Below are 16,202 nucleotides of genomic sequence, written 5' to 3' on the forward strand. Positions count from 1 at the left end.
TTTTCTATGGGCACTCATATTCTTCATCATGCCAAGCTGTTGACATAGACCAAAGATCTCCAAATCTAAAGAAGCCAACAGTTGACAGGCTGGTTACTGTAGCTGGGTTAAAAAGAAATTCTTTTAGTACCAAAATCTGATAGGAATTCAAAGTCATCCTTTCCTTAGCAGGAGCCACATTGCCAAGTAACACCTCCACGGAGGTGGGGAGAACACATCTCCAATCACACAACGTGGGCTAACTGCCCAGTCAATGAAAATGGACGCAAAGAACCCACTCCTGCCACCCTAAACATGCATGCATCCTTTCATTTAATCTGGCTCATACAAACTCTGGATAGTAGATAATCTAGATGTGACCAGGGCTGGTTTATACCCCAAACACAGAAGCCAAGCAGCTCAAGACCATCCTATGGTAGGGCCAGGCCACCTTTCTCAAAATGCCATGCCAGACAAACCACTGGGCAGGGATGTTAAAAGACTCTTCTGAAGTAGCTACATACTGATAAACGCAGAGAAAAGAGAAAAATCAATAATTTTAGTGGGAAATTTTAACACTCGTTCTCTAAATAACTGACAGAACAAACAGGCTGAAACTCGGCAAAGATATGGAAGATTTGAACAACAGGAACAGCAAACTAACCTAGCGGACAGACAGAACCCTGCACACACCACCTACAGGATGCATGCTCTTTTCACACATTTTCCAACCATAAACCAGAAATCAGGATCAGAAAGAGGACAACAAAATGTCAACATTTTGGAAAGGAAGAAACTCATCACTAAATAAAGTGCGAGTCAAAGAAGAAAAATAAGGGAATTTAGAAAATTTGTTGAACTGAAGGATAGTTGGGCCCTTAGAAGCTTGTAGCCTTAAAGCTCAGCTCACGTGAGAAAAGAAATCTAAATCATGTAGCACAATTTCAAAGCACTAAATTAGATTTAAGGGCAAATATGTAACTTATTAAATGGAACAGAAGTAAAGCTTCAGTTAAAAGAGAAGGTTCTCAGATTTTGGACTTGGTTGAGAACATCTGAAACACACCTGAAACAAAAAGACATAGTAAGCAAAATGTCATACAAATTTTTTCTAAAGTAAAGCTGGTGAGGTTATATTGTTAGTAAATATAAAACAAAATTAAATTTTATTTAATTTTAAGAAAATTAATAAATTTTAATTAGTAAATACAAAACAAAATTAGTACATACAAAACAAAATAAATTTTTAACTTAAATTTAACTGGAGATAAAAGAAAATAACTTCATAGGGTTCCATTTACTTCACTTTAATTTTAAAATTGTATGCACCTGATGTAGGTTCAAATATATGTTAAAATTATATGATAATCTCATTAAGCAACACAGATGCAAAAAGTACTTCCACAAATCAAAAAGACAACATGATAGAAAAGTGAGCAAAAGATCTGAATAGGCACTTTAAATAAGATATCCAATTGCCCAATAAACCTATGAAAAGGTGTTCAACCTCTTAGAGTAATGGAAATTAATATCACAATAATGAGATGCCATTACACGGAAGTAGCTAAAATTTTAAAATCTGACCATATTAGGAGTTGGCAAGGTTTTGGAACAGTGAGAATGCTTATTCATGGCTGGTGGGTATAAATATTGGTCTCCCATCCAAGTACTAACCAGGCCCGACCCTGCTTAGCTTCCGAGATCAGACGAGATCGGGCATGTTCAGGGTGGTACGGCCGTAGACTGGTGGGTATAAATATTGGTAAAACCACTACAGAAAATAGTCTCCCTTTTCTTATAAAACTAAAGATACATCCGATGACTTAGCAGCACTATTCCTCGATATAAGCTTACACAGTATTTCTCAAATCTTTTGGCATCAGGAGGTCTTTAAACTTTTAAAAATTATTATTGCTTCTCGGTCTTTTGGCTAAGATCAAGTGTAAACTTTTAAAAATTATGAAGGCCCCCAAAAGCTTTTATATATGCAGTTATTCTATCAATAATTACCATATGAGAAATTAGAAGTGAGCCATTTAAATTTATTTAACAATAATAAACTGTGACATGTTTAACATATTTTAATGAAGACTACCTATATTTTCCAAAAGGATTATTGTTAAGTGTGGCAGTTTTTCATTACTGTAAATCTTTAAAGGGTGGCTTAATGAAAGACAACTAGATTCTTATATCTGCTTTTGCTCTTGCAGTATACTGTTTTGGTTGAAGTACACAAAGAAAATCCCAATCTCACAGATACGCACTTGAGAAAGGGAGAAGTATTTTTGATAGCCTTTTCAGATACCTGTGGTTATTCTTCTCTGATACCACTTCAAAAGTTGACCAGTGGTGGTTCCTTGAAGGTTAGCTGCAATGCGGAATTTGAAGCCCTATCAATAAAGTTTTCATACTCTGTTAACTTATTAAAATCCAATAGTGTATCAGAGTTCAACTAAAGAAGCAGAACAGGAGATACCTATATTATTACCAGATTTATTATAAGAAATTGGCCAACGCAATTGTGGTGGCTGACTAAGCAAATCCAAAATCTGTAAGACAGGCCATCAGGGAGAGAAGATGACAAGCAGGCTGGGACGCTCAGGTGATCAGAAAGGGAGAGACAAAGGAAAAGAAAGCTAGGTCTAGCTATGTGTGGAGTCTCTTACCTCACAGAAGTCCTAAGGTTGGGCTCACCCAGAATAATTTCCCTTTTGATTAACTTTAAGTCAGATGATTAGGGACTTCAATCACATCTACAAAATTCCTTCACCACAGCACCTAGACGGGTGTTTGATTGAATACCTAGAAGAAGGTTATGTGTATGCAATAAAATGGTCATGCCTCCCTCTGTCCTCCATCACTCACAAGAGAATGTCTTGTAGGTATTCTAACTAGAAGGAAACTAAAAATCAAATTCTGGGACTGCAGCGCAGACTAGCCAAACTGACACATCAAAAGCCATCACAGTCTATCTTGTATTTTGAATGGATCTTAAGTCATGCATAAATTTGTAATGTCATGCAATGGTTATTTGGAAAACATTGGTTCAAGTTATGCAGATCTTCCCAAGGTTAACACCTTTTTCATACAACGTATTTTTTTTAAATCTGTTAATTTTATGCTAACATCATCAAAAAACTCTCTAATAGTGGAAAGGCTCAAGCTTGTGGTGGTGGATACAAATTTTCCAAAATCCTAATTTTTACTTGTAAGCTAGAATTTTATCAATGGCAACAAATATAGTCCATTGTTTTGCTTGAAGTGGCAGACTCACTTTGTTCATTTTCAAGAAGACACGTGCAAAATGCCCAATTCTGTGTAACTATACTTTGTTCTTTCAAGTAAAATGGTTCTCAGTTGAAAAAAGCAGCCGATTCACCTCACAACACACACACACACACAAATCACACAATTACTTTTCCTTGAGACAACTGTAGTAGTATTTAAGGATGTAGAAGTGCTTTAGGCAAAGTTTCTATTTCACCACACAGATTAAAATGACATTTACTCAAGTCAAAATTTAATAAATTAATAATTATTGCCACTTCACCAAGAACATTCTTAAGTAAAGCTGATGTTCTTTATACTTTAACACTTGGCAGTAAAGAATATAATGGCTAACTAGCAGAAGCTGGTGTCAGAGTCTTACTGCAAATGTCAACACACAGTGAAAAAGAAAAATATGGTCTTGGTGTTAATGTGAAGTGTTTTAACCTTGGCAACCTCTTGAAAGGAGCCCCATACTTTAGAGGGCTTCTCATCTCTGCCTTCCTCCAGCGGTGACCTTTCCTTGGGGCAAGTAGTCATCTGGACCCTGAGCTCCTTTTTCAGACCAGGCTCCAAGTACCCACCTCCCTGGAATTCCCTTCCCAAATGGCCCTGATCCCATTTTCAGAGCCTGAATGACTCTCCTTAGGTTCATCCTACTGAAAACACATAGCACCACTGGCGTGCCCATGCCTAAGACCAACGGATGGCCAAGGCTCATCCATTTGCACATAGTATAGGTATCTACACATATGTGTGTGAGGCTCTTTGTGGCACAGGATGGAGCCAAGGCAGGAAGAGGTAGTGGGTGAACCACCGGGTTTCTGTTTGTACTTCTGTCCCAGGCCCCACTGATGTTCATGTGGGTCCTGGATGAATAAATCTTACATAATATTGAGCTCAAACAATACACACACACACACACACTTTATATTTCCATTTACATAAAGTTTCAAAAAGAGGCAAAACTAGGGGTGCCTGGGTGGCTCAGTCGTTAAGTGTCTGCCTTCGGCTTGGGTCATGATCCCAGGGTCCTGGGATCAAGCCCCGCATTGGGCTCCTTGCTCAGCGGGGAGCCTGCTTCTCCCTCTCTCTCTGCTGCTCCCCCTGCTTGTGCTCTCTTTCTCTCTCTGTCAAATAAATAAAAAAATCTTTAAAAAAAAAAGACTAAAAAAGGGCAGAATTATAGTGTTAAAGATAGATACAATCTAAAGCACTCATTTGTTAAGTATTCATTAAATAACAGTACGTTACCCATTTTTTGTCAAATTATGTTTTGACTCTTTCAACCTGAAAATGAACTACTATCAAGTTTCATATTTTGCCCAAGTTCCCTACTCATGGTTCATATTTTGCTATTTGAAATCTTCACATATGTATCTATTAAAAAATACTTTCATGGGACGCCTGGGCGGCTCAGTCAGTTAAGCGTCTGCCTCCGGCTCAGGTCATGATCCCAGGGTCCAGGATGGAGTCCTGCATCTGGCTCCCTGCTCAGTGGGGAGCCTGCTTCTTCTTCTCCCTCTGCCTGTGGCTCCCCCTGCTTGTGCTCACTCTATCAAATAAATAAAAGCTTTAAAAAATAAAGATAAAGAATACTTTCATAATTAATAAAAACCACATGTAGTTGCAGATCTCAAAATAAAATGGATTCTAAAATCAATAGGGCTGATTAATGGAGGAGAATGATATTTAAGAAGACTGCTCATATATTCACTTTGGGGTTAAAAAAAATACAACTATTTTTGAACTTCAAAGTCAGGTTGGCATCCAATAATGTAGTGTCCGTAAGGGGATCAGTATAAAAGAAACAGTCATACCTGTGAAAAAGCATAAAACATGAATGTTTCAAGCACATTTGGGAAGAAAATTTTTGTAAAAAAGTATCTGCCTGTTAGTGGGGGTTAAAAGATTAAAAAAAATATTTTTATACTGAGGGCAAGATCGTGGCAGTTTGCTTGTCATCCTATCCTAAGCACACTGCACAGGCCCAGGGAACCAAGTAGACCCCCAGCATCCATTGCACAAGTAAGTAAATAGGAAATCGACTGAAATGCCTCAGAAAATTCCAGGATCCAGTTTCTCTGCACGAGGCAAATCCCTGTGCACTTCCTAAATCCCTATGACAATGTCCTAATATTTTGCCTGCTAAACCTAAGAACCCAATCTGACAAAAAGCAAACTAAATGTGTTCCTCTACCTCCCCATTTATCCCTGATACATATCACAGATTGTATCTCCGAAAATAGCCACACAATATTATCAGTCCTACATGCTCTTCTGGAACCTCAACATTCCTCATCAAGAAAGGTGTATCTCCTTTTTTTTAACTGGAGCAGGCCTTCGTGATGGCCAGGATGATAGTTATGACAGAAGTCATGGTGTGTGATTTGGGGGTTAGGACATAAAAAGAACTAGAAGCTTCCATCTGGGCTCAGTGTCTTGAGACACACAGCTCAGAGCCCGTGGTGCCATGTACCAAGTCTGACTACTCTGAAGCCACCGTACTTGAGAGACCACACGGAGAAAGAGGGATGCCCCTGGCAGAGCCTCAGCATTTCACCCCCACCCTTCTGAGTTTCCCCACCCAGGCACCAGACAGGAGTCAGGAAGCCTTTGAACGGACTCCAACCCCAGTCACTATCTGACAGAAACTGCATGTGAGACCCCAAGCAAGAACCACTTAGGCCATCCTAGTCATCAACCAAAATGATGGTTGTTGTTTTAAGTCATTAATCTGTTACACTGCAATCAACAACTGAGGTAATATACAATCTTCTTCATGCAAAACACTTCTTGTACCTATATTGTCAGTGGAACAGTAATAATATAGAAAAGTTTTCAATTTTCATTTGACAAAGGATAACGGTAATTAAAAAAAAAAAAAAGTTTTAAACTCTCCTGGTCACAAAAATCTAAACTGGCAAAACTAATAAGCAAACAAGCTTTCTAGCTCCTCTAATTAGATTTCCAACAAGTTTTCAAAAGCCAGTGGCCATCAAAATTGTTTTTAGCTTTCAAAAATCACATTAATCCTTTCTCAGGTACTTCCCATAGGCCACCAGTTCTCAAAGTGTGGTCCCTGAAGCAGCAGCACGAACATGGCCTGGGAATTCAGGGGAAATCAGAAACTCGGAGGGGAGGACATGTGCTATGTTTGAGACCACTGCCCTAAGATTTGCCATATTCCTTCTTTCAATTTTTTTAGGCCCTTCCTTTATTTCATTTGCTCTTTATTATACCCTATGACACAGGCATATACCCACTCTTATTTTATAGTTGAAACTGAGGCTTGGAGCAAATAATCAAAGAACTCATCCAAGTTGATACAGTGAAGACACAGAGCTCATCCAAGTCGATACAGTGAAGACCCAGAGCTGGGAATAGAAACTAAAGATGCAACAGCCCGTGAATACGTCTGGGCACCGAACAGGTTTCCAAATTATTCAAATTTATAATTTTGAACACGTCAATTGGACAGGCCTCTTCGGAATTTTAGTGTATATGTTTAGGAGTGATGTCGCAGGGAGTAGGAACTCAGCATTTGAACCCTGTCTCCTCCCTTAATACTGTGTAATCTTGGCTGAGAAACTTCACTTTTCTGAACCTGCTTCTACAACAGATAAGGCTGTTGTAAGGGTTAACAACAACAGCTAACAACTGGGCTCTCATTATGCACCAGGCATGGCGGTATCCACTTACACAAATTACCTTACCTTATCCTTATACTATCACTATGAGGTAAGTATTATCCCTATGTCAATTTTATAGGTAAAGAAATTGGAAGCACAGAGTGATTTTAAATAAGCTTCCCAAGTCATAGGGCTCCCTAGGGAGCAACAGACACCGAATCTGAGCCAGGAAGTCTGACTGTAGAACCTGAATGCTTAACTGTTTTCTCACTTAAAAGAATTAAATGAGATGACCCATATAAGGTGCGGAGCACAGTGCCGGAATTTAATAAACACAAGTAATTTTATCATTACTGTTATGAATATCTACTACTTTTACTCCCTTAATAGGTAGGCCGCTGCTTATTTCCAGCACCCCAATATTCTGGGAAAGATGTCCAACACATTAAAAATGAGTAAAATAAAATGCGGGTCAAGAGAATGAGGAGTGTATCATGGATCTCAGTGTGTATCCTGACAAGGACTAGAGAAAGCATTCTCGACATATTTAATATTTTATGCTTATAATTACTCCACTCATGCCTGAAGGATGACATTTAATTACATGTCTCTTAACACATACACCTGCACGTTAATGCTGGTCATAAAAACATGCAGTAAGCACTAAAATCTAACTATAATACTGTGCTCAATGACACCTTCTCACTCATTAGAAGATCTGAGAAGTGACTTAGTAAAATATTAACAGTCCTGGATTTTTGCTTGCGAATTTTCTTACCTATTATCCTTGCATTTGCTGCAAATGATTTTTTTATTGACATTATGGAAAGTTCAAGATTATCTAAAAGATTAGTTCTTAAGACTTACCTTCAATCCGACTGCCTATGGGAAAAGTTTTAAAGACAGTTATGATTTCCTCAAGTCACTATGATAAAGCCCATCCTGCCCAAAAGCTATTTTGGCGGGAAGAGCTACTCCCTACTCACAGTGAAGATCTAGTACATCACCATCACTGATTCCCATGTACTTACTTCCACTGCGTAGTGGAAAGTTGATGAGCCAGGGTGCAATGACAGGTTTTGAAGAGGCCTGATACGCGGTTTCTCCCATCCAAACTCTGAGGACCACTCCACCGTCAACATGTGATCCGTGAAAACAGTTCCAAAAACCAGAGTGCTGGGGTCTGGTTTTTCCTTTAAAATGGTGGCTGGTGTGATTATTAGATCTTTAGCCTGGGGAAGAAAAATCGACATCATTAAAGAAAAGTTACTGAACAGCCACTGGCTGGATGATAGAGAGGGTGAAAAGACAAAATTTAGGCCACTGGCCACTAAAAAGTGAAATCATGTGACGTTTAAATGCTGGCAATGAACTCAGAAATTTAACAACACCACGTGAGCCAAACAAATCATGTTGGCATTCAGAATTTGGCTTGTTGTTTGAAATCTCTGTGCTGAACACTGCCTAATAAAGACCAGAACCAAATTCAATGATATTTAGAAACAGGGACAAAATAGCAGATGGGGTAAAATAATGGAAAAAGGAGAACACATGCCTTCACTCTCACTACAGGACTCCTATTGAGCACTGAGGAATGAGGTAAGGGGCGTCTTCTAGAACAATGATAGCAACACTCATAATGATTTGTTAAACTAAAATTAAAGTCATTAAGAACTGAATCTCTTGGTGATGGCTGTGCTCCAACTCTCTCAAAGAATTCTTGGCATAAAGCTTCAAAACCCCCTGGGTGCATCATAGAAGAAAGGAGCAGAATGAAACAAATATTCTCCTCTTTGAAAACAGAGAAGTAGAGAATGAACACCAAGATATAAATCCTCTATTCTGTGTTGAGGAAACAGTGAACAAAGGGCCTCTCCTTGAGAGAAAGATAAATAAGAGTAATAGGGAACAACTTCACACAGCAGCATTACACCAACTCTCCACAAAGCCCATTACAAATGGCCCAACACAGACACACACACCCGAATCACAGCACCATCTCTAACTTCACAACAACTGTAGACTGCCAACAAAACCATGGGGGGAAGGAGCTTTTTGATCAGTTAAAAGACAATATTAACCAGGGACAGGTTCTACTTGTTAACAGGATGTAAGGAAGGTCAAACTCCACAAAAGTACTCATTGCCCCCCAAAATCAAGTACAGGAGTTCCCTTTAGATCATCAGCTCTTATCCTTATATTTAAGATGATCCAGGGGCACCTGGGTGGCTCAAGTCACTTAGTTAAGCATCTGATTCTTGATTTCAGTTCAGGTCATGATCTCAGGGTCATGAGATCGAGCCGCGTGTCAGCTCCATGCCCAGCATGGAGCCTCCTTAAGATACCCTTTCTCCCTCTCCCCCTCCCACTCCCAGCCTCATGCACATGCTCTCTTAAAAAAAAAAAAAAAAAAAATCCAATTGCTTCTGATTAATTCACTGCCTTACACATGCCTTAGTCATTTGATATATTATGAATGATAATCAGTTTTATTTTTATAATAATATTCAGCTGAATGTATTCTAAAACAACAAGAAAGCTCATATTACAGGGAAGCCTAAGGCACTAAAGACAACATATTACTGTAATTTCCAGATTTAGTAATGCTACTTTGGAATATGCCAATAAAATGCCAAATTTGGGGGCAAATGGACTTTCTTCTACCACTATTTAATTCAAATAAGTAACTTAACTTAAAACCTTTTATTAAGTGCAAAAATATAATTTATTTAAAGGGATATACTCCAGCTCAATTATTTTGCTCCTTGAATCCCATTTCTCTCCCTTTATCCTCTAGACCTCATCCCCCAAGTAGAATTTGGGCAAATTTCACCTGCAGGCTAAATGCAGCCTTCCAGCCTGTTTTGTTAATAAAAGTTTTATTGCAACACAGTCACACTGTTTTTAGTTTTAGTGATGGCATAGTCCACTAACAGTGACAGAAACCTTATGGCCCTCAAGCCTAAACTATTTATTATCCGACCCATTAAAAAGTTTGCCAGTCCCTTGAGACTGTTTAGACAAGAACTGAGTAGATATTCCAGTTAAATCTCCGACCCTAGCACAGTGCCTCACACATACAAAATACAGTACAAGTTATCTTAAATACTCAAAATAACATTCCGCTGATTTCAAATGTACTCCCCGATAGATGACACACTCATCCGCAGAAGATGGCCGGGATTTAAAGTGAGTAAAATTCTAACATAAACTTTTCATTACATGAATGGTTTCACAGTATTCTTGCACAATGAAGCACTTAGGACTTTGCTTTAGTGAGCTTTTTTTAAGTGGCTTTTCTTAGTTCTGGGCTAAGAAAAATCTGTAACTATATCAATATAGTAACACAAACAATGCAAATTTTCACCTATTAAGACTATTAGTAAAAGTTTCTCAATAACAGGGGAGGGTAGTAAGACCCAAAACAGAAAGATGAGAGTAGGTAAAAATGGAGAAGTGAGAGTGTGAGTAGAAGACGTGAGTTTTTTCTGCTTGTTGAATTTGGGGTACATCTTCAATATTGCAAAGGCAACAGACCTTAGCCTTTCCCCCCAATGACAGAACCATTACTTCGCATGGTTCTTCAAAAGTAAAATAAAAATCACCTTCCCCGTTATTTCTATCATTAGCAAACCAATTCTCCCATGAGCTAATCAACAAGAAATCAACTACACATGATCCTTATACTTTTCAGGATTTCTAAGCTTTCCAATAAATAACCACCTGCCATGAAAACAAGAGGCCTTGGAATATATATTTTATATCAATAACAATCTACATAATATTTAAAAACGAGACTATGGCCTCATATCAAACAGCTGTAGGGTGATCTTTTTTTATTTTTCCTTCCCTTGCTCTTTCTTATCTGCTTTCTTATTCTTAGTATTTTGCCTTTTTATTCACTCAGCACCAGCACAATGGTTCACAGGCACTGCACTAAGTAGGCACAAGAGATACAAAGATGCCCTGTGGCCCAGCCCCTCCTTCTCAGGCAAGTTCACCGTCGGCCGTGGACAGAAATAGCCACTGTGAGCAACTATTCCTCATTCAACCTAGTATCTGTCGCGCTACTGTGCGCTTACTGCTATGGGCCCAAAGGAATCTCACGGAATAAAACAAGTCCTGTTCTCTTAGTGCAGGGAAAACAGTATAAAGAAATAAGTGGATAAAGAGAGGTCAGGAGGTGATTAGTGCTATGAAGAAAATGAAAGCTGCTTAAAAGGATAGAGTGGGGAAGAAAAAGCTTATTTTTCATGGAAAGGTTGGGAATGACCTCCCAATGAGGTGTCCTTTGAGCAGAGATTCGAATGAAGAAGGTAGGCCATGTAGATATGTAGAGGCAAAGTATTTGAGGCAGAGGAAGCAAGGGCCCAGATCCCGAGACGGGGATGGACTTGGCATGTTCAAGGAACAGGAAAGGCTCAGTGTGGCAGGAATTCAGGAAATGTGGGGGAAAGGGAGGGGCAGAAGATGTCACAGAGGCACTGTGGCTGCTGGAGTAGGGGAAAGGGAACTTCATCCTATACTGACCAACATTCCAATTCTCCATGGGTTCTGACTCTGTGCAATCAAGAGTGTACCCTGTCTGGGGCACCTGGGTGGCTTAGACAGTTGAGAGTCTGACTGGATTTCAGCTCAGGTCATGATCTTGGGGTCCTGGGATCAAGCCCCACGTTGGTTTCCACAGGGAGTCTGCTAGAGGATTCTCTCTCTCCCTCTCCCTTCCCCTCTCCCCCTCCCCCCACCCACACATGCTCTCGTTCATAAATAAGTGAATCTTTGGAAAAAAATAAAAAGACTGTACCCCATCTTATTTCCCCAGGAATCTTTACCAAAGAGGCTGCTAGCAATTAAAATAACCCCAGTTTACCCCTTTACTCCAGGCAATTTGAAGTAGCCATCAGGGATAATACTAGAGACATGGCTACCATGCTTCCTTAATTTTTTAAAAATACGAAGGAGCAAAGCAGGAAGGGGGAGATGTTTGATGGTGGTAAAATACAAAAATCTGGGTAACACTGAGCTCTTTCCTTAAGCCTCTACATTTCCTCCTCTGCATAGAGTAATCCTCAGCCCTGGCTACACATTGGATTTAACTACAAAGCTTTTTAAAAACACTAAACCACAGTCCATTCCAGAATTGAACCAGAATCTCAGAGGGATAGGGCAGGGGAGTGGTTGGTTGGTTATTCAAACTTACCCAAGTGATTCTAACTGGGCACTCAGGGTTCAGAACCACACCACACTATCTCCCTTGAAGATTTCAGCAACCTGAAGAGCAATGGTTTCCAACATTGGCTACTGAATTGGTTCACCTGGGAAGATTTTTTTTTTTTTCTTAAGGAAATACCACTGCTCATGCTGTACCCAAGATGCACAAAAACTCCGGAAAAAAAGAAAGAAACTCAGGAGTGGGACTTCACATCAATTTTCACTGAAGGCTCTCCAGGAGATTACAAGGCACTGGAAGGGCTGAGAACCACTTAAGAGATTCAAGTCTCATTTGTGAATTCTTATCAAAAGCCATACATTATTTTGTAATCACAGGACCTTGGTTATCTCAAACTGAACGTATCTAAAATAGAGCACATATTTCCTCCAAAACTTGATCCCTATTTCTGATATCATATTACATTCTACTTTACTTCTTAATCCTTCATCTAATAAAAGGAATGCATGTTTATTATTTAAAATTCTACCATAAAGGGAAGAAAAATGAAAAGTATAAAATTCCCAACTTTCAAAAAATGTCAATAACATTTCCAACTAGTACCCTGGCCACCATGTTCCCACTTCCCAGACATGACCTCCATTAACAAATTCATTGTGCATGTTTTCCTGTATTTTCTTTACATCTTCATTACTTTCAAGATGATTTACCATTCTCAACAACATTCTCCCAGCCCTCAGTTTCCCCTATCAGTAATTGAGACACCTGTACTTTCAAGAATCTCTTTAGTAAGTCTGATGCCTCAATTTCTACTATCCTGTCAGTAGCAACTATCCTGTATCTCTTCCCTATCATCTTTCTGAACATAATCACATGCTTGATCATAATCTTCAATGTCCATGAACAGAATAATGGCCATAGATAAGTCCAAATATTTTAGCTGCAAAATCAAGTATCCCAAGTATGGCATTAACTTCTTTGTTCAATTCTACCTCTCACTAATGTCCAGCATTAACCTTTTACTTATCACTTAGCAATGCATTCAGCTGCAAGTAAGTCAAACACACAAATAGGAATTGGTTTTCTCACGTAAGTCTGGAGGAGCCAGGCCTGGCAGTACCCCATAATCTCAAGGCCGTGTGATTTTCTGAGCCTTCTCATCAGAGTCAAAAGAAAGCTCATTATGGCTGTAGCTTCAGCTTTAATGATTTTCAAGGTCCACAGATAGGGGAGGAAAATGATAACAGCAGACAAGTCTATTTCCTCTGATCACAAGAGCAAAATTTTCCCAGGAATTTCCATATGCCTTATTGGTCAGAAATGTGTCACACTGATCTATCTAGCTGCAAGGGAGGCTAGCAGGGCAGGTCAGAGAACTGCAAACAGCATCTGTCAACAAGGAACATGGGTGGGCTGTACTGGGGGTACACGCCCACCAGTGCCTGAACCCTGACTAGCTCTTAAGCATTGTCTACATGCCTCTGTTTAACATGGAAGGACTACACTTGGCTACAGATGCCTTCCCATCCTCACCTCTTCTTTCTCCCCCAGCATTTCCTCCACCTGTAACACTGGACATGTGGTGTAGCCAGTTTATCCCAACTCCTTTCTTCCTCCAGGAGGAAGTGTGGAAACTTCCTCCAGGAAGAAGTTTGGAGCACCCCATCTGGCCCAGCAGTCTGGTGGTATCCTCAGCTTTTCAAACTACCTAGCAGTTGCTCATACAACCCCTCTATTTGGACATCCCAACCCCCTATAAAATCTTTTAATTAATTTGAACAATTAGAAAAGGGAGTCATTTCTTTAGATTATGTTGGACTCTCATTTAGCACAGTAACTATTATACACATCAAATATGTGCTAATAATTCTGTTCTAAATTTCGCTAAACATGGATTGATCTTCATGGTTTTGGATATCTCAACATAACAGACTGCTATAGTTTTTTTAAATTGTGGGTGCTGGGGTGCCTGGGTGGCTCAGTCATTAAGCAAATGCCTTCGGCTCAGGTCATGATCCCAGGGTCCTGGGATCGAGCCCCGCATCAGGCTCCCTGATCTGCAGGAAGCCTGCCTCTCCCTCTCCCACCCCCCCGCTTGTGTTCCCTCTCTCGCTGTGTCTCTCTCTGTCAAATAAATAAAATATTTTTAAAAAAATCATGTGTGCTTGCTGTATTTCATAGAAGACCCTTTTGTTATTACAAATCCTTAAAGAACCAACTTTAAGAATGACCATGGCCCAGTATATAATTTTTACTTTTCTGAACTCTGTCCTTAAAATATCTCTAGGACAACCCACAGTGATCCACTGGCCCTGTGAGATCAAGTTAGTTAATGGCAAAGATATAGAATAAGGTGTTTTTATGCTGGACTTCGTGCTCTTGTAATTATAACTTGATACTACTAGTTAAGTTCCTGAAAACTGAATACAAATGATTAAATTACCAGGTATTCTATTTTAGTAAATGACTATATCCTTTTGTAAGATGTGACTTATTAATGATAGGAATAGCAACCCTCTAACTTTCTAATTTGTAAATAAGGATTGCCCTACATGCAGTTTTTTCAAAGTAATACACAACTGAGTGCCTTCAGAATTTCATCAAGAAGTCTAATTTCCTTCACTTAAAACAATTTCTGGGGTGCCTGGGTGACTTGGTTAAACATCCGACTCTTGATTTCGGCTCGGGTCATGATCTCGGGATCATGTGATGGAGCCCCAGGGAGGGCTCCATGCTGAGTGTGGAGCCTGCTTAAGATTTTCTCTCTCCGTCGCTCTTTGCCCATCCAGGCAACCCTCCCCCCACGTGCATGTGCTCTCTCTCTCTCAAAAAAAAAAAAAAAAATTCTGTAATTCTGGAAACTGACACTAACAGCTTTTAACCTAAGCTCCAAGAGAAATTACCTAAGAATATTAAATCAAAACAATTAGTAAACTGAATGAAATTCAAAAATAACCAATATTACCTGAAAGTTTGTGATTGGTTTTGAGTAGCTGTGAAATCTAGTTCTAAGGGGAAAAAAATCTTTGGCATAAAGAAACAAATTTTGCAAACAGTTTTTATCACTGTTTAGAAACCTTTTTCTACATTTCCTTTCCAAAGATGGATAAAAATAACAGTCTTTGTAAAATGATACTTTCTCCTGCATAATTAATCTGTCTCCTTCCAGTGCTCCATGTTCTCTGATGACTTCAAAGTCAGGATGTTTCAGGCCATATGCTTGTTGAAGAATTTGGAAGGTCACAATGACTAGAATGTGAAATGACAAGAAGTACTGACAAAAACAAAGCATATTAAAAACAACAACTTCCTAACACAAAATTCATGCTTGGGTAACCATCTGCTCTGAAATGGGGAAGGCCGGAGCAGGCTAATGCAACCTGGTTGCACCTGAGCGCTGTATTAGCCAGCATTCAGGCCACATCTCTTGTTCACCACTCAATATCGTATCCGTACTTCTCTGCATTGAACACAATACTTAAATGTTTAAAAGCTCTCTCTGCATTACATCAGGAAATACATAACTTTGTTCTACAATAAGTACACTTTTCTTACTCTATTTGGAAAGCCTTAGGTGCTATGTTCATTATCTTTTAGAGATATTCTTTTAAAATCTAATAGAGGAGTGCCTGGGTGGCTCAGTAGGTTGAGCAGCCGACTCTTGGTTTTCGCTCAGGTCATGATCTCAGGGTCCTGGGATCGAGCCCTGCATGGGGCTCCATGCTCAGCAGGGCAGGGGGTCTGCTTGTGGATTCTCTCTCTCCCTTCCCTCTGCCCCTCACCCAGCTTGCTTGCTCACTCTCTCTCAAATAAATAAATAAATCCTTAAAAAAGTCAAATCAAATCTAGTAGAAAGGTATGAAGAAGAGAATTACAGATTTGGAGTGTCACATTCTGTGGAGATTTATAAAGCAGGGGAAAGTGGAAGAAACAGACAGCTGATCTCTTTGAAACAAAGAAGGCTCTGGAGTTCATAGAAAGATTCTGTAGGATTCCCCAGTAATAAGGCATCTCATTTCTGGGCCTTGTTGGGAAATTGCATCCTCACTTTAAAATGACTGCATCAAAATGGGGGAAGGGATGCAATATGAAAACTACCCATAAGAAACTCAAAAGGCAATTTAAAAATACAAATGCAGTAAATAAAAAAATCT

At 39.4% G+C, this 16,202-nt stretch overlaps 1 protein-coding gene across 4 annotated transcripts in view; it reads right to left on the reverse strand.

Annotated features, from left to right (window-relative positions):
- Nucleotides 1-16,202, reverse strand: part of BCAT1 (branched chain amino acid transaminase 1) — a 103,872-nt gene that overhangs the window by 52,430 nt on the left and 35,240 nt on the right. For 3 of the 4 annotated variants that reach the window (XM_031032865.2, XM_006727743.3, XM_031032874.2), the window contains exon 3: nt 7,910-8,110. In XM_031032865.2, the coding sequence (XP_030888725.1) occupies nt 7,910-8,110 (201 nt within the window). Of the gene's footprint in view, nt 1-7,909; nt 8,111-12,078; nt 12,099-16,202 lie in introns of those variants that run through there. The other variant, XM_081821357.1, reaches the window with a different exon arrangement.

Source organism: Leptonychotes weddellii, chromosome 5 (genome assembly GCF_054177405.1).
Source record: "Leptonychotes weddellii isolate Sample4059 chromosome 5, ASM5417740v2, whole genome shotgun sequence".
Classification (NCBI taxonomy): Eukaryota; Metazoa; Chordata; class Mammalia; order Carnivora; family Phocidae; genus Leptonychotes; species Leptonychotes weddellii.